General features: G+C 37.5%; 1 protein-coding gene across 6 annotated transcripts in view; it reads right to left on the reverse strand.

Moving 5' to 3' along the window:
- The window catches only part of ICA1 (islet cell autoantigen 1), a 72,716-nt gene that overhangs the window by 43,215 nt on the left and 7,540 nt on the right, over nt 1-21,961 (reverse strand). For 4 of the 6 annotated variants that reach the window (XM_032180932.1, XM_032180933.1, XM_032180931.1 and 1 more), the window contains exons 2-7: nt 18,044-18,090; nt 16,479-16,516; nt 12,217-12,388; nt 10,224-10,296; nt 8,449-8,572; nt 6,005-6,203 (exon numbers count right to left, since the gene is read on the reverse strand). In XM_032180932.1, coding sequence (XP_032036823.1) covers nt 6,005-6,203; nt 8,449-8,572; nt 10,224-10,296; nt 12,217-12,388; nt 16,479-16,495 — 585 coding nt within the window. In that variant the 5' untranslated portion in view covers nt 16,496-16,516; nt 18,044-18,090. Of the gene's footprint in view, nt 1-5,998; nt 6,204-8,448; nt 8,573-10,223; nt 10,297-12,216; nt 12,389-16,478; nt 16,517-18,043; nt 18,091-19,223; nt 19,316-21,961 lie in introns of those variants that run through there. The other 2 variants (XM_032180930.1, XM_032180935.1) reach the window with 2 other exon arrangements.

Raw genomic sequence — 21,961 nt, forward strand, 5'->3', positions numbered from 1 at the left:
GAGATGTGGATCTCTGAGTGCAGAGTGATAATGTTGTACTAATTTTGGTGTATGCAGCTACCTTGCAGCAAAATTGTGTCTCCCGGAAGCTCACCTGTTCATCTAATGAGTAGCAGCATTCCAAATTAGCAAATAGATTGGATTTTTTTTTTTTTTGAGTGGATTTATATATGTCAAGGAAGGTTTTGAACCAAGAATAATAAAGATGGACTTCTGAAGTGACAGATTCTACCACCTCACATTCCTAATAGGTATTGTAAAAGCCAGCATTATTTTTATTTTTCACATTATAGTGCCACAAACACTTCATATCTAATGTGTGGTCTACTAAAGCTACACAGATCTTTCTGACAATAATCATCTGCTCTCTCGCATGCAAAGATGGTCTTGTCACCTAAAGGCAAAAGAGCTTTACATTTTGCTGAAGAAGTTAAACTTGGAAGTTAACGTGGGAGTATCACCAAAAAAGAAACAGAGGTAATTAGAGGTTTTTTTTTTTTTTTTTTTTTTTTTTTTTTTTTTAAACAACTCAAAAGTTAGTAAACAGTGAATACCATAGCTGGGTCTAAACTTGAATCCCTTACAGTGCTATTTGTAACTATGGCAGTTGAAAGTCTATTGATTACACCACTGTGATTGCAAAGGCCAAAGACATTTTTCTTTGAGGTACTGGTATACTTTACTGCTTGGAAAACCCAAACACTTCCCAGATCAATGTCATCTGCAGAAGTAATTAACATTATCACATTTTGGTTGACTTTTTAAATAATTAAACTAGAACACAACCAATACCCACAAAAATTCTGAGACCGTCACCCTCAACTGAATTATATTTACTAGATGAACACTTGGAAAAATGTATTACAAAGCACAAAATTTTGTCCTGGCAGGAATACAGCTTAGTTGATATTCATAGTATTTTCCATCCTTGTTTTCTAAGAGTTTCAGAAACTTGTTTTTAACATTCCTCAATCAACATTCTCAACTTCTGAGAGTACTTACTACTTCAGCAAGATTAAATTCATTTTTCCCAGTGATCTCTAAGAAACTGCAACAAATACTTTTGAACAATCCAGATTTATGACATGTAATGTATTTTTCTACCAATTTCATAATTTGAATTAAAAACACAAAATAACATCACAAAATTCTGTAATGTTATTTATAAACCTGTGTTGTTTTCTACACCTCACTTTGTTACCCTCTAAATGCCTACAGATTTTTCTTTTCGTCATTTTACCATGAACTGAAATTAAGTTTACAAGGATAGGAACCGCCAAGTCTGGTCTTGTTTCAAAGATCAGTACCATATTATTTTTTTCCCTCCCTAGGCTTTTGCATTTCCTCAGTTTTCCAGGAGTTTTAAAATGTAACAGACAATTAAAAAAATAATCCTCAAGCACTTTTCCATAGTGCCTCCAGGTTTGCAGGGCTGTTTGCAGCTGTGATGTCAATGGCCTGGGGGGTAGAAGGAGAGCTGCAGATGATGCTGTAACATCGTGCAGCCCCTTCAGCACCACACAAGCCAAAGTGCACTCACAGCAGGCACAGCTGATAGGCAAGGGAGGCAGCAGAGAGATAAAGTTGTAGGGCTGACCACAGTCTCCTAAGCCCTCCTTGTAAGGCTGTGGCAGATGTATCTTATCCATACGTGCTGAAATCTTTACAATACATACATATATTTACATGTTTCCCTTCTGACCTTTTGATCAATGGATTTATTTAGATCCTCATTATTCCCCAACTGTCCACACAAGCTTTAACTTTTTCATTGCTAAAAGACATTTAACAGAGAACTGTGCAGACCAGCCACGCCCTACATGAGTACATTTACAAAAACAAGTCTAAACGATTGTTATGTCCTTACAAATCCTTCTTGTTGAGCCTTCCTCTTTCTTACTGCTTTGCCTTTTATTTTGCCAGACTTAATGTTAAAATGCCATTTAAGGGCATTAATTTTGTTTCAAGTATATAGAGTGCTACAACTAGGAAGAACCTGAGATAAACAGCTCCCAAATAGCTCAGCAGCAAGCTTGCAAGTTTCTCACAGCTGTATGAAAAGTAACATCTAGACATTAAGGGTCCTGTAACTCTTAGGATCTTTAGGGGAACTGGGAATATCCTTGAAACTTCTCTTCCATAGTAGGATCTATGCCACTTCCTCAGCATCACTGAAGTAGCTTGGGGTGTTGCATTGTGGGGTAGGGCCTGTCTAATCTCCCAGAACAAGAAGGCCCAGCACAAACCACACTTCTTGTTCCCCCCAGCTGCCACACAAATATATTGACCAAGAACCAGCTCCTCTTCCAGATAGTACCCCTGCCTAATACACAATGCCTTACAAACATTTATTGCTGCAAAATCTCAGTACCACAGAGTACCACAGAGGTAGGACTTGCACTGTATTCCAAGCAGATGAATCTGATAGCATTTACAAAGCTGTGGCAAACAGACCATGTGCTGCTCCTTACCCTTGCACAGTTTCCAACTTTTCTTCCTCGCACCTAAGCTTTGTTTGGTTCTTACAGAAGCAGAGCTCCTAGGAAAGAGCTGTTGCCTGGTGGCATAGCCTATTACTGCCTTTTAGTATGTATACTGCCTTTAAGTATGTTCCTCCTCAGGAAATGCATGGAAAATTTTGCATGTTTTTCAGAACCATGGCAAGGAGACTCAGGGACCAAAGTCACTTGGGCTACTTGGTCTGTAATTTTACAGTATCACAGCAGAGCTCATGCTGTAGTGTACAGTCAATAGAACAGCTTAAACTTAAGAGCCTTACAAACCTGATCAGAGGTGGAGAATTTGGTAAGGGGATATTAACTTGTTCAAATTCTTTTAAATATCACAGCATCGCCCACCAAGGCACTGGTTAGATTCTCTCCAACCACACTTCATACTCCAAACTGGGGATGACAAGTGACTATAACTAGTACTACACTTGAGCATCCATAAAATCCGTTTACAGGAAAACCAAAAAGAACAACAAATGTCCCCCAAATGGGAGGTACATAGCATTTAGAGAACTCTGTGGGGAAGTAAATACTTTACCTGTTTCCTTGGTTTGACTCAAGCAGCTACAATCACAAGGATCTTAAAATAATAGTGTAAAAGGGTTGTTCTGCAGGTTATTGCTGAAAAATCAACACTGGAACACTTTGAAAGTTGTAATATTGTTGGAACTAGCATCTTTACACAGATGCCTTGGGAACAGCAGTAGAAAATTCTTTCAAGTACCCCACTGTCTGGAAAGAGAGCTACAAAAATGTCAATGTTTTAACTCAGATTTTATCAGCTCTGAAAATACTGACTCAACTATTGATCTTTTAGCCTGAGCTGCTCTGAGGGAAGGTATGAAAAACCCATCTGGATTGATTTAGCTTTGGTCTCTTAAAACAAGTACCATATCTGTATACATAGTGATATATTTAGGATTACATTATAAAAAGCTACTAACTTGAAAAACAGTCCTATAACCAAGTGATACAAATACTGCTGATGCACAAGGTAAATTAAAAATCTCTAAACTAGCAATGCTTACTTGAAATAAAAAAAATGTTTAGTGAAGTAATACTTAGGATTTTTACAACTAGAAGTCTGAAGAAAACTTTTTTTCAAGCGCTCTGTCAGGTCCAGCTTCATTTACTACTTGCTGGTATATCACTACATAAGCAGCTCCAGATCAAACACTTCTCCCTGGTGATGGTATATTTTAGAATTTAAACCCCTACATATGTAGTTATAACATCTCTCTCAACACAAAGCAACACAAAGCTAGCATGACTTAAATTGTTGTTAGAGATCCAAAATAAGCCTTAAAAGCCCAGCATTACACTGCCACACTATGGTACAATTAAGATCTGCAAGCAAAAATATAACAAAAAGACAAAAGAACTCCTATGACTATTTAGGATTGCAGTATTCACCATTAGCTATGTTTGTCTACTACTTTCATAAAGCAATAGAAACATACTATTGTGCCTTGTTCAGCAACAGCCATCTAGGTATGTTATGCTTTAGTATTTTATTTTTGTAAAGTTTTTCCAAAATGAGTAAAATAAAGTTTACTTTTTACAGGTGTTAAAATACATAGGAAAGTTGATACCAAAAACATTTTTTTTACTTTGTTGGCTACAAAATAGAGGTTTTTTGCTCTCTGCAATACAACATGATCTGAAAGGTTTTGTGTTGACAGCCAGAGAAAAGAAAGGTTCAAAGACCTTCTCCAAGATATTTTTGAGCTATTCAAGGAAATGCTACATAAGTTTTCAGAATCTACATCTAACACATTGATCATTTCTTTATGTCAGAACATAACTCATTTTAGACCAAGAAATATTTCAAATATACTTAACATGGTAAAAATGGGGAAATTCTAAATGCTACTAAGTTTTATGAGAGCTTAAAAAGTCATATTTTTGCTGACCTTGAAGCACAGCAACACAAGAGGGCTGAAATTTCACATGTAACTTTTTAACTACAGCAGCTCACATGTCAAGGCATACATTATTTTAATTACTTTGCCATTTATATAATTTATACCTTCTATAGCATTTATTTTGCAAGAAAGCTATAAATCAGTTTTGTATGACCATTACCAGCACTGCTTTATTCATTCTAACATTCCATTTTTTAAGTGTTTTTCTAATAAATCAAACATTTTACATAAGCAATCGGCTGAGGCCAAGACCATACCAATTATTTTACCTGCAAGAACTTGCCATTATAAACATTTCCCACAAGGCATAATAAAATACATGTCTGGTGCCACAAGACTTACAGGAATATCCTGTACTGAAGGATATTAAATAAAGATTAGATGACTAGTTGGAGTTTCACCTGTTCCACTCCTTTCTTAATTGCTATTGTCACCACTTCAGTTTACAAAAATGGCACAGTCTGTATGCATACAGGTTCCTTCCCGTTAGGATGGCTTAGTCAAGCTTTTCAAATCCCAAATTAAGCATCTTTCATCTCCAAACACTTTCACTTACAGGAAGACAATAATGAACAGGGATTCTCTTTTCTATGTTACCTGCCACATACATATGCATGTACTTTAATGCAATTTCTATTATTAGGCCTCTGTTTTCAATTATCGCAGTTTTCGTAATTTATTTTTTACTGCATTTACTCAGAGCACAAGCCACCAACTTACAGCTAGAATATTAACTCCTCATAATACTCAACACTTATAAACAGCAAACTGTGAACATTATAGTCTAAAAAAACACAGCTTTTAAGTTTCATTAACAAATGCAAAGGTCTGAGCATTCCTGAACAGAATCAGCCCAAATAAATTCCATCCTCACATCTGATAGAAAATCTGCAGACTATCTTCTGTAACTTGTGATTTTTGGAAGCCCTTTGGCAGGGGAGGAGTTATAGCAAACTTGAGAGACACTGAGGGAAGACAATTTATGGAGAGTGCATTCTTAATTATTTCAGTGTTTAGTGGTTGCCCATGAGTTATGCTGAATTGCATGAGGAACTTAAATTCCAACTTTGCGACTCCTCCCCAAAATCCTACAACAGTCAATTTTGAAATACTGGCCTTTGACTGCACCCAAAGATTTATCAGCTGATACCATGGCATTTCTGCTATTCTGTCCATTTTAGTTACAAAAGTCAATTTTCCATTTTCCGGCTGAAAGAAGACGTATCTTCTTCCATTAGTCACTCAGGCATCACAGCTAAGTATTTAAAATTAGATAACATTCTTTAAACCATATATTTTATTTAAATTATGAAGATTTAGCTTGAAATTGAATCGGCTACTGAAAAATGCTATTTCTTACTATCATATCTTCCCTTACGGCCCACTCTTCTGTGAAGGATACTGTATTCCATATCAGAATAATTGGAGTTCTGTCACACAGAAAAGATTGGTTATGATTAATGGCATCCTTAGCGCTGCTGAGTTATGTCTTCCTCAGAAGAATCAAAATCACGCTCCATTGTCATTCATCAGGCATCCCCTTCTAGGAAACTACAGGAAACGTCATACCTTCCTGAACTTTTCCATCTGCTTATAAAGATCTGGATCCAGCTCCTGAGACACATCTTTCATCCAAAGTAGAGCTCCTCTGTATTCAGTCCGATACTGTTCCATTCGGTTCACTGTCAGCCATGTGTCTGAGATGGCCCTATATCTGAAAGTCTCCACTTCTTGATATAATCTACTCAAAGGAGTACGCAGTGCTAATCTGGGGAAAGGCAGGAAGGAATGAAGAAAAGAATACATTAAAGCTGTTCCACAAAAGCACACATATTAATACAACTCCTGATACTTTGCTAGCAATCAAAAGACACACAGTTAAAAGAATTCACATAATTGCTACTCTGCCTTCAGACAGTTCTACAGGTTAGTTGCGGGTATGCATTAATGGGGTAATTTTACAAATATATTGCGCTTGCAACACTCCTGTTCAAAGAGTTACCTTTTACAGTTCCTTTCTCTTACACATGAATGGAAAAGGAACTTTTACTAATGCGTATATTTTATTTAGCCAAACTGCTTGTATTTATGCTATTAAAATTCCTCTTTGTCGGTTGCATTTAACAAATGTAAGAATATACCTGAGATAATTTGTTACTGGATACATACCATTGATGCAGCAGAATTGTCATGTTAAGCCTCAAAAAAAAAAGTACTTCTATTAGCATTTAGTCTTCAAATGTACGCATAAATAAAGAAGTCATCTGTCAAGTGGATAATTATCTTTTTTTTTCTTCTTTTTAAAGAATCTGAACAATTTCTTTGAAGGACATTTATCTTTGGGAAAGTTTTAGGCATTTTCTTACATGTTTGTTCCAGACACCACATTTTGGAGAGGCAGTAGGGGACACTGTTGTCTTCCCTATGCCATCACTTCAGCTCCTAACGGGATCTCAGAACTAGACAGAATTACTCCAACTTTTGCTGTTTCCTCCTGCTGCTTCTGCTTTCCTGTTTGTTGCCAGAAGCCACCTCACTGGAATGGGTTCAATCAGCTCCACATCAGTGTACAGCTAGTTTAATTTGCCACTTAGGGACTTCCTAGGCATGAGAGAATTCTTAATTTCAGCTCCAATAGCCAGCAAATTTCATCTACATGCTCTCCAGCTTGCTATTGGCATACAACATAAATAAGAGCAGTCCTGACTCCAAGATGAGCTTGGGGATGGCTCAAGAAGAGGAGGAAGACAAACAACTGGTTCTATTTTTATGGTTGGTTCTTTATAAAGATGCCTTAAAAATGCATCAAGTAAGACAGATGACAAAATGCAAACTTCTTATTGAGGCTTTTGTAGGTGCAGTGCACATTTCTTCACATTCTACAAGCAGACAAACAGCCATTTAAAGGAAAAATTCAGCTTATGTAGACAAGTCATACAGTGGGATTTCTAAATAATAATAATAATATGTTTTTTAAAGAAGCAAATCATTAGGGTTTTTAATGGTGCTTTACATGTATTTTGAAGATCCCACTCATAGCTTTTACTGGATGTGCTAATAACCAAAATCTAGCCCAAGATAAACATGAAATTCTCAGTGCTTGGTATGTGATGTTTTATTCTGAGCCAAACAGCTGCGCTGTTAAGCTAATTATTGTGAAACTTTCCAAATTTAAGAACCCCCCCAAAATCCTGTAAAAGCATAGAATTTAATTTGTAATTTGTCATAGAATTGACTTTTACTTTCTGAATGATGGAGAAATTCAAGATTCCATAGTACCAATATGGAGCCAACCAAGAAAAATTCACAAAACCGAAAGAAACCCTTATATAGTAAAATCCATAACATCATCAAGTACTGCTACTTCTAAACTCTTTGAATGAACACAGAGTCAGAGTGTCAAAGAGCTCTAGGTAAAAGCAAGAATTTATGTGGATATGAGTTCTTCTGTATTCCTTACCTTTTACCAATTTGCTCCTACTCAATGTGCATGAAGTCAGTTGCAACCTAGGATCTTCTCCTGGAGGCTTTTGTATAAGGTTAAAGCAGGAAATGGCAGACTCCTTTCTTCTCTGTCTACTTAATGCAGGAGTCCAAAAAAAGACACTTCCTACTCTCCCAGGACCAATACACTTTTACAAGAGGCCTGCTATAGCAGCATTTCTTTTCAGAGTGTGAAATGCCATCAAGCAGGAGAGAGACCTGATATCAGCTCCTTTACTGTCCTACTGTTAGAAAGGCCATGCAGATGGCACCTGTACAGCTTCAGAAACACTGATCAGAACAGGCATAGGTGGGGAAATCTGCAGATCAAAAGACATAGCAGATTCATGGACAAAAACCAGGATCAGGCAAAATTACTCACAGCAAGACAGTAATATTGCCAATATTGTAGCAGGTTTGGTAGATAACAACTTTTGTATCAATTGGTTCCTCATATCTCAAATGAACTGTGGCAATGAATCAACTACCATTATTCCCATGTAATCAGATGGTAACATTGATACACATACCTTTGCTGAGAAGAAAAGCAGAGGGCCTTTCCTGTGGCTTGCATCATTTTTCCTGCTCTCGTTTTATCCTGAGAACCCTGTGATCGAAGAAATTTTCCCAATTCATTTTCTTCCTGAGACAGAACTAATGAAAAATAAATGAGTGGTCAAATGTAATTTAATAGGTTTCTGACAGTTTTAAAGCTGGCCTAATATCAAATACTTTAAATCACTCCAAATCCAAGCAGTGCAGAAAAAATAATTCAACTGAATTCCTGCATTTATATATATATTTATATCTTCAATCAGAAATTATGATTCACTTAAGACATTTGTTGACAGGTTTGCTGTACTTAACAAGAATCACAAAATTCTGTCAGTGCTTAAAGTCGGTAGGAGAAACATGCTACTTTGCTCTTGAACAAAAAAAAAAGTAGCTTGGTTAGACTACATAAAGGGCCCACTTAAGGCTTGATTACAGTATCTTTTTGTCTTGTGTTTTGTTTTGTCTTTCATTATCCTTTTTTAGCACATGGACTACCTCAGTTGATTTTAGTTAGCATACTTTTGCTGAAGCTGACTCTTAGCTATACTACCCAAAACTTTTTCAGTTGCTTTTTCTCTTGGTCTCCATTTTTCATGTTCCATTACAATATTGATTTTTTTTTTTATATGAAAAATACTATTTACGAATTCATTTTTTAAACTAGGATGCAGAAAAATAAAAGTGTTTATACATTTATATGTTGGCTACTTCCAGATTGGAACAATAAGTCTTCACAATCTCATGTCCTTACAAAAGCATTTCATTGTGGCCTTGTCTACTTGTCTTTTTAAGTGGCTGTCTCCTATGGTGCCTATTTTTTCCCAGGCTTAATGAGGAGAATAGTGTAGTATACTGAAAAAAAAGAAGATCTTTTAAGTCCTCTTTTCATTTTAAAATGCTGACAGTCAAATCTATTGCAGTCTAATAGCACATTTTGCCAGAGTATGCACACACATCTTTGCATAAGAGATTTTACCTGCTGTTGTGTAACACTTCTTGAACTCATATTTCTATTCTGTATTACAATTTTACCTCAGTATCCTTAAACATCAGCTCAGAACCTCTTTGGACAGGCAAAAGAAAAGGGAAAGAATGGAGAAAATACGCATAAAATTCAACAAAAAGAAAGTAAATTAAAAGATACATTCATAGCTGATTCTCTTTTCCAGGACAGAAGTCACAGCATCAGAGAATCAAAAATATTGATTAGAGGGAACAATTTCTTTAGGTCATTTAATACAACCTGCTGTTTGAAACTTCCCAAGTGAGGTTCCTCTCTCTCATTAACGACTGCCACTAATTAACATCCACCTGTTGCAGCCAAGTCAGCATAATCAATTTCATCATAATCGCACAGGTTACTTAATTATAAAACTAGTAATAAGACTAGTAATCTTTTCATTGTTAATCCCAATTAAAAAACACAGGAGTTCAGAAGAGAGCTAGAATTTCAAAAGTTCTGAATTTAGATGGGCATAGCAACTAATGGAAAAAAAAAATCCCCAAAAAACAAGCTTTCTCCCATAATTGCCACTTTTCACTGTATAACATCAAATAAAAAGCTTAACATAAACTAGGAGATCTTTAAGCAGTTAAACAAGTCTACATTTAATTGTCTGCAGGGAATGTTACCTTTAATTTTAACTAGAAAGAAACTAGTAGTTCTCCAACTTCATTTTTACTTTTTTACATTTTAGATGATTTCATATTGCAGAGTTCCTTATCAACTACTGTATTTGTTCATACTTACAACAAATCCTTTTCTGATAAAGTCCTATTGCTTTCAGCAACTCCATACATGTTCTCTGAATAGAATGGAAGAGCTGAAATTGAAACAGAATACAAAAAAATAAGTGTATGTAAGAAACAGTAAAGACTAAGACACAAGAAAGAGCTTGTCTTTATTTTTGTAGAAATTATTAGGGATCACCATTTCCTTCTTGAACACCGAGTAATCTTTCAAGCTTGAAAGTGTTTTTTTCCTTATTAATTGTGCTTTTCTTTCAATCAAGTTGTCCACTGAAACTACAGACAGACAACCCAAACATAAAGATAAACAAAGACAAAATAATTTTGGAAACAGATCTATTCCAAACAGCTCATAGTTAACCAAAATACTCTTTTTTTTTTTTTTTAATTATCTTTTGATACATACGAAGATGCATAAATCTTTGATTCTGAACAGCCCTCAATGGAACAAAAGGCTGTCAGTAGTTTCAATGACGTGTGATCAGCAGCAATATGTATACTGAATTTTTAATACCACAAAATCTAGTGCAAGAAACTTGTATGGGTATGCAAACAGGAAGGTTTTTGATTTTAAAATGGACTTTTTACTGTCACAGCTCTGGTACTCTAACCAAATTGACAGAGTAGCAGTTTCCAAAGAAAGTAGAGGAAAAAAAGTCACTTTTGACTAAGTTTGGAGAATTAAGAGGAAAACAGAAATTACTACTTTCTTTCTGCTCACATAAAACCTCTAGACTGTAATTTAAACCTCAACTCCACTATATCAAGTACCATGAAAATATTAGTAAAATGGACTGCTAGTAACTGTCATCCTTTTGCATCTGCTTAACCTCCTGTATGTTTACTAGGATCTTGTCTTTTCAAGAGAGAGCATGACTTGCAGTTTTGAAACTGTTCAAGTGAAAACATGTTTTCATTTTCTACCTGGTAAACACAAATTGCCCTATTTTTAATCCCACATGAAGTAACAAAGCATCCTTCCTGATTAATCTGCCACACAACAAGCACAATAGGAAATCAGGTATGTATTTATAAAATACTATTTCAGTTTCTTCAGCTTGTTTAATACCAATACTTTTGACTTAAAATCTATCATGAAGGCCACACACACAGTTAGAATCTAAGTTTTATAAGTTGTCTTTACAATAGGTAGACTATTAAGATTTGATTGTTGTAAAAGCGCCTCTTGTATTTCAGCTAAAATCTGTATGAAACTGAGATTCCTAAGTCAACAATTTTCTAAGAAAAATAGTGACAAAATATTCACCCTTATGTAACAAAATGATAGAAGTAAAATTTAGCTAGATGCTAACTTTGGAAGTCCATTCTCTGTCTTTTGGTCTGTGTCAAAGACGTTTAAGCTCTTCAGTTTGTAGAACCTTAATTCTTTTCCAGTGGGGCTGAGGGTACTGACAGTAGCACTGTAGATATCACCCAGTAGGATTTCTTCTCTCAGTCACACTTCACAGACTTTCAGAAGCTGTCTTTGGTCACGTCAAAAACATGAATCTGCACAAAAGCCTCAGAGAGCAGACTGCAATGTGCATCTATTCCTTCTTTGCATACTCCATATTTTTATGGTCTATGCTACGATATGGCATTTCATAGTTATAAAAAAGAACATCATTTATGTATACTACAGTCTAGTATTTAAAAAAAAATGATTTAAACTGATACATGGAAAGGATATGGATAGCTAATACAAAGGGTGACGTCCTGCTCCCCCGACACCAAAAAAGAAAAAAAGCTACCTGAAAACAGGTACGATAAATGTTAAGTTCTGAATAAAGTTTTGTGTTACAAAACTTCCACTAGACTCCCTGAATCTGCATAAGTATATTTGTCCAAAATTAGAAAGGATATTACACAAAAGCAATGATAATATTTATATATGTTATTATCTGGTATCTATACGTACACATCTTAGCAACTTTATGGAAATGAAAATATTTTAAGAGTTATCAGAGAACACACGTTACATAGACATTACAAACCTCTAGCTTTGCATCCAGATCTGCATCTGAAGCCACAACATGTTCATCTTCTTTTTTTCCTGTGACTTTTATAAGGGTTTGTTTTGTTTTCCAGTACTTCTGTTGCATTTTATTGACCACAGATTTCTCCTGGCTTTGAGCATATTGATCATAAAATTCCCTTGGATAATTACTAAAATATTAAGGAAGAAAATTACAAAGTGTCAATAGGATAAAATAAGACTAACAAGCTAGATTAATACACCCCTATTGGGAATACTGCATTTACATGCAGACACATGTATTCTAGTATGTATTTCCTCATTATGCATTAGTAACAAACCATTAAAATAGTAATATATTTCCACTAACATTTCCCATCCTCCTTCGGAGAATAATACATTGCATATAATATGAATGTATTTAGTTTGTAGTACTTCCAAATCATCAACTGCAAAGAATTCTTTCCAATGCATTATGGAATGATTTACAGCTCCTGGAATTAAAACTTTATTTTTATATAGCTACTAGGAAAGTTTAAAGAGCGCTAGTAGAATTGCTTAAGCAGACAGCAATTTTCATGCAATTTTAGTACTGTCAGGATTTCACAAAGTACATTTTATGAATGAAATTAGACTATTCACTGACTTTTTTTTAATTGAATAAAAAAAGAGAATACTTATCTCTTTTGAGCACACTATGTACAAGATAGCCCATTTCTTTCACTGTGCAATCACTACGTGATAAATGTAGGTGCAAAACAGAGATTTGTCAAGTACAATCTGCCATTAGTGAAGCCACGCTGGCTGTCACCCATTACCTCCCTATTTTCCATGTGCCTTCGCAAAGTTTCCAGGAGGATCTGCTCCATGATCTTGCTTGGCAGAGTTGGGATTTACTGGCCTGTAGCTCCCTGGGTCTTCCTTTATTCTCCTTTTTAAAAATGGGGGTTATGTTTGCCCTCTTCTAGTCAGTGGGAACTTCAACAGATGGCCACAAATTCTCAAATATGATGGAAAGTGGCTTAACAACTACATCTGCCATTTAGCTCAGGAGACGTGGATGTTATCTCGTCAGGTCCCACGGACTTGTGCACCTTTAGGATTCCTTACCTAGTCTTGAACCTTATCTTCTCCTAAAGTGGTCGGTTCTTTCTTCCAGTCCCTGCCTTTGCCTTCTGTAGCCCAGGCTAAGTGTCTGGAGCTCTTGCTGGTGAAGACTGAGCCTTCTCCATATCCTGGGTAACTAGGTCTCCCGTTTCCTTCTGGAGAGGGCCTACAATTTCCCTAGTTTTCCTTTTATCACTGTTGTACCTACAGAAACCTTTCTTGTTGCCTTTGATGTCCCTGGCCAAATTTAATTGTAATAGAAGTTTGGCTTTCCTAACCTGATCCCTGGCTGCTTGGATGATTTCTCTGTACTCCTCCCAGGTTATCTGTTTTTTCTTCCACCCTCCATTCCTGTATGCTTCCCTTTTTGGTTTGGGTTTGGCCAGGAGCTCCCTGTTCATCCCTGCAGGCCTCCCTCCTGGCATTTTTGCCTGACCCTTTGTTGGGATGCATCACTTCTGAGCTTGGAAGAGATGATCCTTGAACACTAACCAGCTTTCTTGGGCCTCTCTTCCCGCTAGGGCTTTGTTCCACAGTATTCTACCAAGCAGATCCCTGCAGAGGCCAAAGTCTGCTCTCCCAAAGTCCAGGGTAGCAAGCTTGCCATGCTGCCTCCTCACTGCCCTCGGGATCCTAAACTGCACCACTTCACGGTCACTGCAGCCAAGACTACCCTTGAGATTCACACTCCCCATGAAGGAGCTCCATGTGCTCCAGCTGCACATTGACATAGAGGGTGACGATCCCTCCTCATCTTCCCTTCACCACCTTGGCAAGCCTATGACCAAAGATGCTCTTCCTCTTCTCCAACAGGTAGAGCCCATCAGCCCCCAGCAGATCAAAGCTCTCAAAGCCAGTCCCATGGTCCAGGTTGCCAAACCCCTGTCTGTGGCACCAGTCCTGTAAATTCACTGATTTGACACTTTCCACTTGCCTTTTCAGGCCCCTTCCCTTTGACCAGGAGGACTCACGAAAAAACTACCTGTGCTCACGAGTCCTTTACTGCTGTTCCCAGTGCTCTGTAATCCCTCTTGATACCCCTCAGACTGCTCCTGGTTGCATCACTGGTGCCCAGTATGAGGCTTGGCAGTCTCCAGGTGACATCCTTGATACAAGCCCCTGGTAAGCAGCTGACTTCCTTCAAGAGTGGATCAGGCTGGCAAAAGGATGCGTCTCTACCTCTCAGAACAGAGCCCCTTACCTGTCACCTGTCACTTTTTCTCAGTTGCACCAGTTGTTGTGCTGGGAGCAGATCAGGCTGCCTAACTCAGCTCACTCCACCTCACCCCCTGCATCAGGTCTTTCCTTTTTGGCCAGCACATTCCACAATATTTAAACCATATGAATAGAAATTACAGTTTCACAATGAAATCTTGATCTCTTTCAGTAATAGTTATTCCACTATTAATTTCCCTTATGTGTATAAAGTAAGATATTCAAAATCACTGCAGCTTTTTTTTGGAAATACATGGTTGCTTAAATTTATATTAAATAGTCCGAGAAAATTAAAGTGGTTGAATTTATTTTTCAAGTAAAGATGCTCTTTATCTGTTTTACATTACTGAGATACTGCTCACTAGCTCAATTCACATAACACATGGGTAACTCACTGATACTACCCCAAAGAGTCCTCAGACTCAACATACACATCAAGTCATGCAGAGAGACATACAGATATATACACTTGCTGTGAAATATTTCGGATGTTCTGAAAGCCATTGGCACACATATTCACCAAGAGAGGCAGCTCTCCCCTGTGCAGTTACTAATGACACAATTCATCCTGAAAAGAAAATCTGCTTGACAGGGATTTGTTATTTGCTTTGGTTATTTCTAATCAGTGAGTTAGGAGACAGTGACTTAAATCTCCAAAGAGATGGTAAGAAATTGCAGTGTAAAATGAGCAAAGACAAAAGTCAAAATGCACATATATACAGCACTTCCTGGCTTCTTCCCCAAACTTTAAAAGAAAAGGTATTCACCCATTTAATTTTACCAAAGCATCAGTCCAAAGTCCTTAGTTTATGAATTTCATTAAGCTTAGAATAAGACACTTTTTTGGTGCCACAGCACAAAATAACACTTGGAAAACATATCACATTTCACATGCAGCTTTGCACAAACAAGATATTACACATCCCCTGACAACTCTAGCCTATCAAGTTAAGTGAAGCCTGTATTGACCTGACTTGCTGTACCTCTAATAAATTAGGAGAACATTTAGATATCTCCCAAATCCCCCTGCATTATGAGAAAGCAGAATATGTGAGCTTAACTAATAAAACTAACATTACTTTTAAAAGAAAATAAATAAATAAAATCAAACTGATCATGTGGCAGTATTAAGACCCTAGCTATCTGGCTAGTTGTGTGCTTTAACTTGTGCTACAGCTGTGCAAATAACTGATATCTCAGTTCAGTGATCAAACGAAGAAAACACCGTAATTCATTTGCTGTCAACCAGCCTTAATAGCTACCTTGCTTGAGGTCACCAGAAATTCTAGGGACTGGGTGGAAAAAATAAAAATGAGTCATTAATGTGAGGTCACAAAAAAGTCCTGGGATTAATAGAGATTTCTGAATTAGACACAGATAAACAAACCGGGAGAATGTGAAGAATACAATCTTTTACCACTACAGACAAACTCAACTTTCAATTTCATTTGGAGAAATTTCTGGCTCCTGTTTATGTCTAATGTGCTTATAAATAATTATCTTAATGAAATATTTGGTGGACAATTTTTCTGGAGGTTTAAAGGTCCTTGTCAATACCTTTAAAAATGGATTTTGTCAAGCAGTCATAGATATATTTAAATTTTACTAAAAAAAAAAAAAAACAACACAAAAATATAACTAGAAGAAGGATCTACTTTATTCTAACGCTGATGATCACAGATAAATCCATTGAAATGAGACACTCATACAATTTTTGCCATTATGCAGAAAATTGATAACATATGCTACTTTTCCATCTCATCAGTTCACTTGTTTTTCCATTCTTTGATAAGTTGGCAGTTTTCCACTTTCTATTTTTATTCTTTTTAAACAGAACATCTACCAGTGACTTCATATAAATACTAGATGCCAGAACATAATGCATGATTATGCAGTCACAAATCACACGCCAAACACCATTAACTCTTTAGAATAATAAAAAATGACCAAGGTACTTACTACTTATGACCTTCCATGTTTCTTATTTTCTTCAGACACTTAAATAAAATAAGAAATTATCAGTTAATATAAACATCTCTAAAATATAATTCTCAATTTAGACAACAGAAAAACTCCTGCCTTTTCACATATAAAAATTACCATACTTTATCATCTTGTATATGTTACAAAAGAAATTTTTTCCGTCTGTAGATCAAACGCTTTTCTCATATAACACACAATTCTCACTTAAATCCATGACAAACACATTTAAGTGGTGTTGCTGATTTTTTGTATTTTAGCAAGTTCTCCTGTTGTAAATTCAGTGATTTTTGACAAGGCAAGCCCAAAGCATACATGCTAGGAATAATCTAGGAATAATCCCCAGTCAAGTGTGTTTTTCTTTTTCTTTTTGTTTTTTAAACCAGAATTTTAACCACAACCTATTTCAGCTACTCTTTTCACCAATGTCTCATTGATCCACTTTTCAAAAGCATTAGCTACTTTATGTCTTGAGCAATGGATGCAAAATTTAACCACCAGTTGTTTTTTTCTCAGAGGGACATCGCAGTTCCTGTGAATAGAATATGATTTGCATGTGTTTGGACTTTAAATTTCAAAAGTTAATATCTCCAGTTTTGATACACAATGAGCTGACCAGATGGTGCACACATCACCAGTAATTGAGCACACTCCTTCTAGGCCAAATTTACTAGTCAAGCCAGACACTCATTGCAAAAAACCAAGCACCTGGCTTCTCCTCTGCTGCTTTCAGAAAGGACTCTCTGGCACTAATCTTGGAGAGAAAAAAGGGCCTGCAATGGGGAGCCATGGCTCTGGCAACACGTCTAACAAGGTGCTGCCTAAAGACAGTATGGCAAACACTGGATGGTAATGGGACTGGAACAGATTGCAGGGACTCGGACAAGGCAATGCAAACCTGAGTGCTTCCTGCAACTGTGAAGCACATACACTTCCATTTACAGCCAATTGAAGCCAAATCCCAGGTTTTGGATTCTAGCCTCTCTGCTCTCTGTACCTGTGAAACTTCCTGGCAAAGTTCCATGAGATGCTGGAAGATTTTATCAGAGCAGGACACTTTCCTGAAATGGAATTTTTGTGAAGAGCTCATATGCACTGCAGAAGAGATCATAAGTAAATTCATAACCCTGTCTTCAGCAGCATTTAATTGTAAGGCCAACAGCCAAATAATGAAGAGGAAGAACTGCTTTGGATTGCTGTTTGCATTACAGCACTGTTATGTCAGACAACATGCAGAATGGAGAGCAACAGCCACAGCTTTGCTTTAATTTCTAGAGCCATGAGGCACAGACAACGTTAACTCCAGTTTTCTAATACCTATGTGCTTGACTTCATTGTTTTAATACAGGTTCTGCTTAAGTCAACAGTGGGTGTGTGCGAGAGATAAGAACACAGGATTTGGCTTGTATGCACATCCATGACTCAGTTATTGAGCAGCATGCTTGGCTTGACAGGAAGCAGAGAACAGCCCATCTAGGTGAAATAATGTGTATTATGTGGAACAAAGTGTAGCTCAGCAAGGGGAACAGGTCTTAGGCACTGACCTTAAACACTGTACACGTTCACCTGACTCTCCTGGAAACCAATGTCCCTAAAAAAAGAAGACATAAGGGTCATGGTGACATAGAGTTCTCATCTTACACGCATAGCTCACATTCTTTTTTTCCTATAATTGACTCTGGGGTCTTCTTAGTTATACTCCTTTGAGATCTACATAGTGCCCCCCCATCCCCACAGGATACTCTTTGTATGGTGGTTTTTTTTTTTTTTTTTTTTTTTTTTTTAATTCAGAGCACCTGTGAGGACTGTGTCACAGTTATTAGGATAGTGTTTTCATGGTATGAAAATGAGGGTATGCTCTCCTGGCCCTGCTGTGTGACATGAAGGCACATGAGGTGCTTGAGGCCAAAAGGCTACTGAGATAGTGCTGTATGGCTATATAGGGTGGAAGGAAACAGAATTGGAATCTTACCCATATTGTCTACTGGATATGCCTCCTGGCATGCCATCTCCCCCAGAACATGCCAAGAAATAGAGGGTCCCAGAGAACTGTAGGTGGTATAGACAAAAACCACTCTAGGGAGATTACAGCAATTAAACAGCAGGAACAAGAAACAGCCCGGTGCTCAAGCTTAGTCCCTGGATCCCTTTTATTACCCATACGGAATTAGCTTTTGGTCCTAAATGAGAATTCAGGTTGTACAAAGACGGCTCAGTGAGCACTGGCACTGAATAAACAGAACTGTGGTTGCTTGAAAAGAATCAGATACCATAAGCGTTGGCAAAAGCCATATCACCTGCAATTTCCATCATGAAGAGTTCCTGGATCCCATTCATTCCAGATGCTGTTCAAAGAACTTTCATAATGAAACCAGTTATGCCTCTGAAGTCCCAGATGAGTTTCACCTTTCTTACTGACTGAGAATGCTCTGAAAAACCTGAATGCCCACTACTATTATGCCATTTTTTAGCTGTTAATTTAGACCACAGAAGTGCACTCAGTTTGGGTCCCACTGGTTTCAGTGGTACCCTAAATGATTCCATTCACACAGAACTTGTTTCAAGTTAGATACACTTGTGTGATATTTATAGTTCTGTATACTAATTTACATTTCATGTTTCAGCATTATAGTTAAGCTCGACTGAAATGGAAACAGTATTTATTAATGTAGACATTAAAATCAGAATCAAGGGTAGAGGGAAATGTAATATAGGAATACTTACTTGAGCTGGATGTAGCAGATGTGCTATTAAAGGACTTCTCATGTTTGTATCTGAGAGCAACCGCAAATATACAAATTTTTAGCTTTTGATTTTAGGATTTTCTTTTAAGAAACACAGTCTTACTGATTATGTTATATCCTAAACTGGTCTTTCAGTTCAGGAGGAGCTCAGGACACCTGTGTGATCTTTGAAATCAGCTTCCTGAAAGAACATGACCTCCCCATTTCAATGCACAGAAAGCTGAGCACCTATGGCAGAAAGCCAGCATTGATGGATTTGTGACTGAACTCAAATGCAAAACAAACACGTAGGGACCGAGGCATGGTCAGGTTACTCAAGAGAATACAAAAGTATTACCAGAGTATGTAGGGATGGAGTTAGGAAAGCCAAAGCTGTGCTCTAGAGTTGAAACTAGGAACGGATACAAAGAGCAACAAGAATGGCTCTATAAAGATAGTGGCACCAAAAGAAAGGCTACAGAAGGCACAGGCCCACTGTGACAGAATATGGAAAGGCAGACTTGCATTTTTGCTGTGTTTTTCAGTGGGAGATCTGCCCTTCAGCATTCTAGTTCTCAAAGCCTACTGGTCAGGGTCTGGGGATATGAAGCATTAACCACACTAGAGAAAGACTCAGTCAGGAGGTATGTAGGCCATTGGGATGTACACAGATTCAAGAAACCAGATAAGATGGATCTGGGGGTGCTGAGGGAGCTGGCTGATGTCATTGTTCAGATGTTCTCCCTGTTCTCTTGGAGGTTATGTTGATCAGAGGAGATGCCTCGAGTGAGACAAACATCACACCTATCTTCAAGAAGCACAGAAAAGAGCATCAGGAAAACCTCAGGCCCATCAACCTCACAGTTCCTAGAAAGATCTTGGAGAAATCCTTCCTGGAAACTATTCCCAGCCACGTGAAAGAAGAGAAGGAGAGAGGGAACAGCCAGCATGGATTTACATGAATTTAAGTCACTCCTAAGCTGACTGCCTTCAATGAGGTGACTGCCTCTGGTGAGTGAGTGAAGGGAGAGCAGGGGATGTTGTGTGCTGATGTTAGCAATGCCTTTGTCATGGTGTCCCACAGAAACCTTACAGGTTCTTGTGATACCTATGTGATACCTATGTGATTCTGTGACAACTTGTACAATGTAAAATATTAGACTGGTGAGCAACAGTTTGCTGCTACTTTTGGTTTAATGCATAAAACTTTCCTTAAAAACATGCTGTAAACGGACAGTGGAATGACATTGTACCGTGACCACTGGTGACACACATACAAAAATAGTACTTTATGTTAGCTTTCAAAGAGTTACCTACAACACATTAAGCTTTTAGTTGTATTATTTTCATTCACATCCAAAACTTTGAAGATTAACATTTTTCATTTCTTCAGATATCACTACACACACAGCGTGAATTGTTCCTGCAGTCATTTAAAAAGGACACAATTTTTTTATGTTTAGAATAGTCTCTAACTTCACATGCTACTACTGCCTATTCCAACTCCGGGAACAAAAGAGGGTTAAGATATTGGTTCAGCTGTAACAAAGGAGATTATTGAAAGCATCTGGCACAGCTGAAAGCAGTGAGCTTTTTTTTTTTTTTTTTTTTTTTTTTAAAAGAAAACCCAAAGTCGTAAGTCCAGCCACAAAAAGTGAGAGATGCTAATAAACAGGGACTGGAAACAGGCCAGCGAAGTATCAAGGAATTAAAAGGAAACTTCGTAACCACATAACAAAGAAACCCCACTGTCAGGAAAGGCAGACCCTGAGGCTGCAGAAAGACATGAATGAATGAGCACACAACCTTCAACTACTTTAGGTTTTGAACTCTTATGCTTTCAAAGAATAACGCCCGAATATCCTGGACAGAAGTAACAAGAGTTGCTCTTTGCCAGAGCTGACTACAATAGAAAACACATGACACTGACTGAAGCCCACCAATACCTGACCTGAAAACTGCAGTCAAACTTAAAATTAACCTTTTATCATAGAATTTTGCATATAAAACTAAGCTTAATTTGCCAGAGGTGAGTTGATGTGAAAGGATTATTTTTTTCCTGTTCCGCTTTTCCTCCCACTGTATTAAGACTAAAAGATGTTTCAAGAAATAATGTTACACTGACATGACTGAAAAAAAAACACAACAGCATCCACCACCTCATTGGAAAACATTTCTATCAGAAAGTTTCCATTAGCTTTGTCATAGAGATCACTTGTGCATGTTGCGTCATTCTTTATCATAAGCCTTTATCTTGACTAACAAAAGGTAGGGATAATCTAGATAATATGGAAAAAAAAAAAAAGAGACAGCAAACATAGGTGCTGTAGAGCCTGCTACGGAAAACAGCATCATGCTACAGCTGACTGTACACAAACCCATGGTTATAGCTGTGTAGCAGTGGATCTGAAGTTGTCTGGGTATGTCCACACACTGCTAATTCTCCACATGCTTTCTAGTGTTTTGAGACAGATGCTACCTCAGTTTCAGCTTTAAACCTGAGCTGGCCCTATCATAACAAGCCTACCTGGAAGACATGGATCACAGCACTAAGACATCCATTTCCACGTGGAACCAGCTGGGCCCATTAGCTCTGCTGTCCCCCTGAAAATCCCTGTCTGGCCCTCTGAGAAGCAGCTGAGAAGCCTCAGCACCATGTTTGACAAACCTCCCTGTGTGCAGACAGATACCAGACAGGACTACATGCAACCAGCTTGGGTCTGGCACAGTCATTGGCCT

This window comes from Aythya fuligula, chromosome 2 (genome assembly GCF_009819795.1).
Source record: "Aythya fuligula isolate bAytFul2 chromosome 2, bAytFul2.pri, whole genome shotgun sequence".
NCBI lineage: Eukaryota > Metazoa > Chordata > Aves > Anseriformes > Anatidae > Aythya > Aythya fuligula.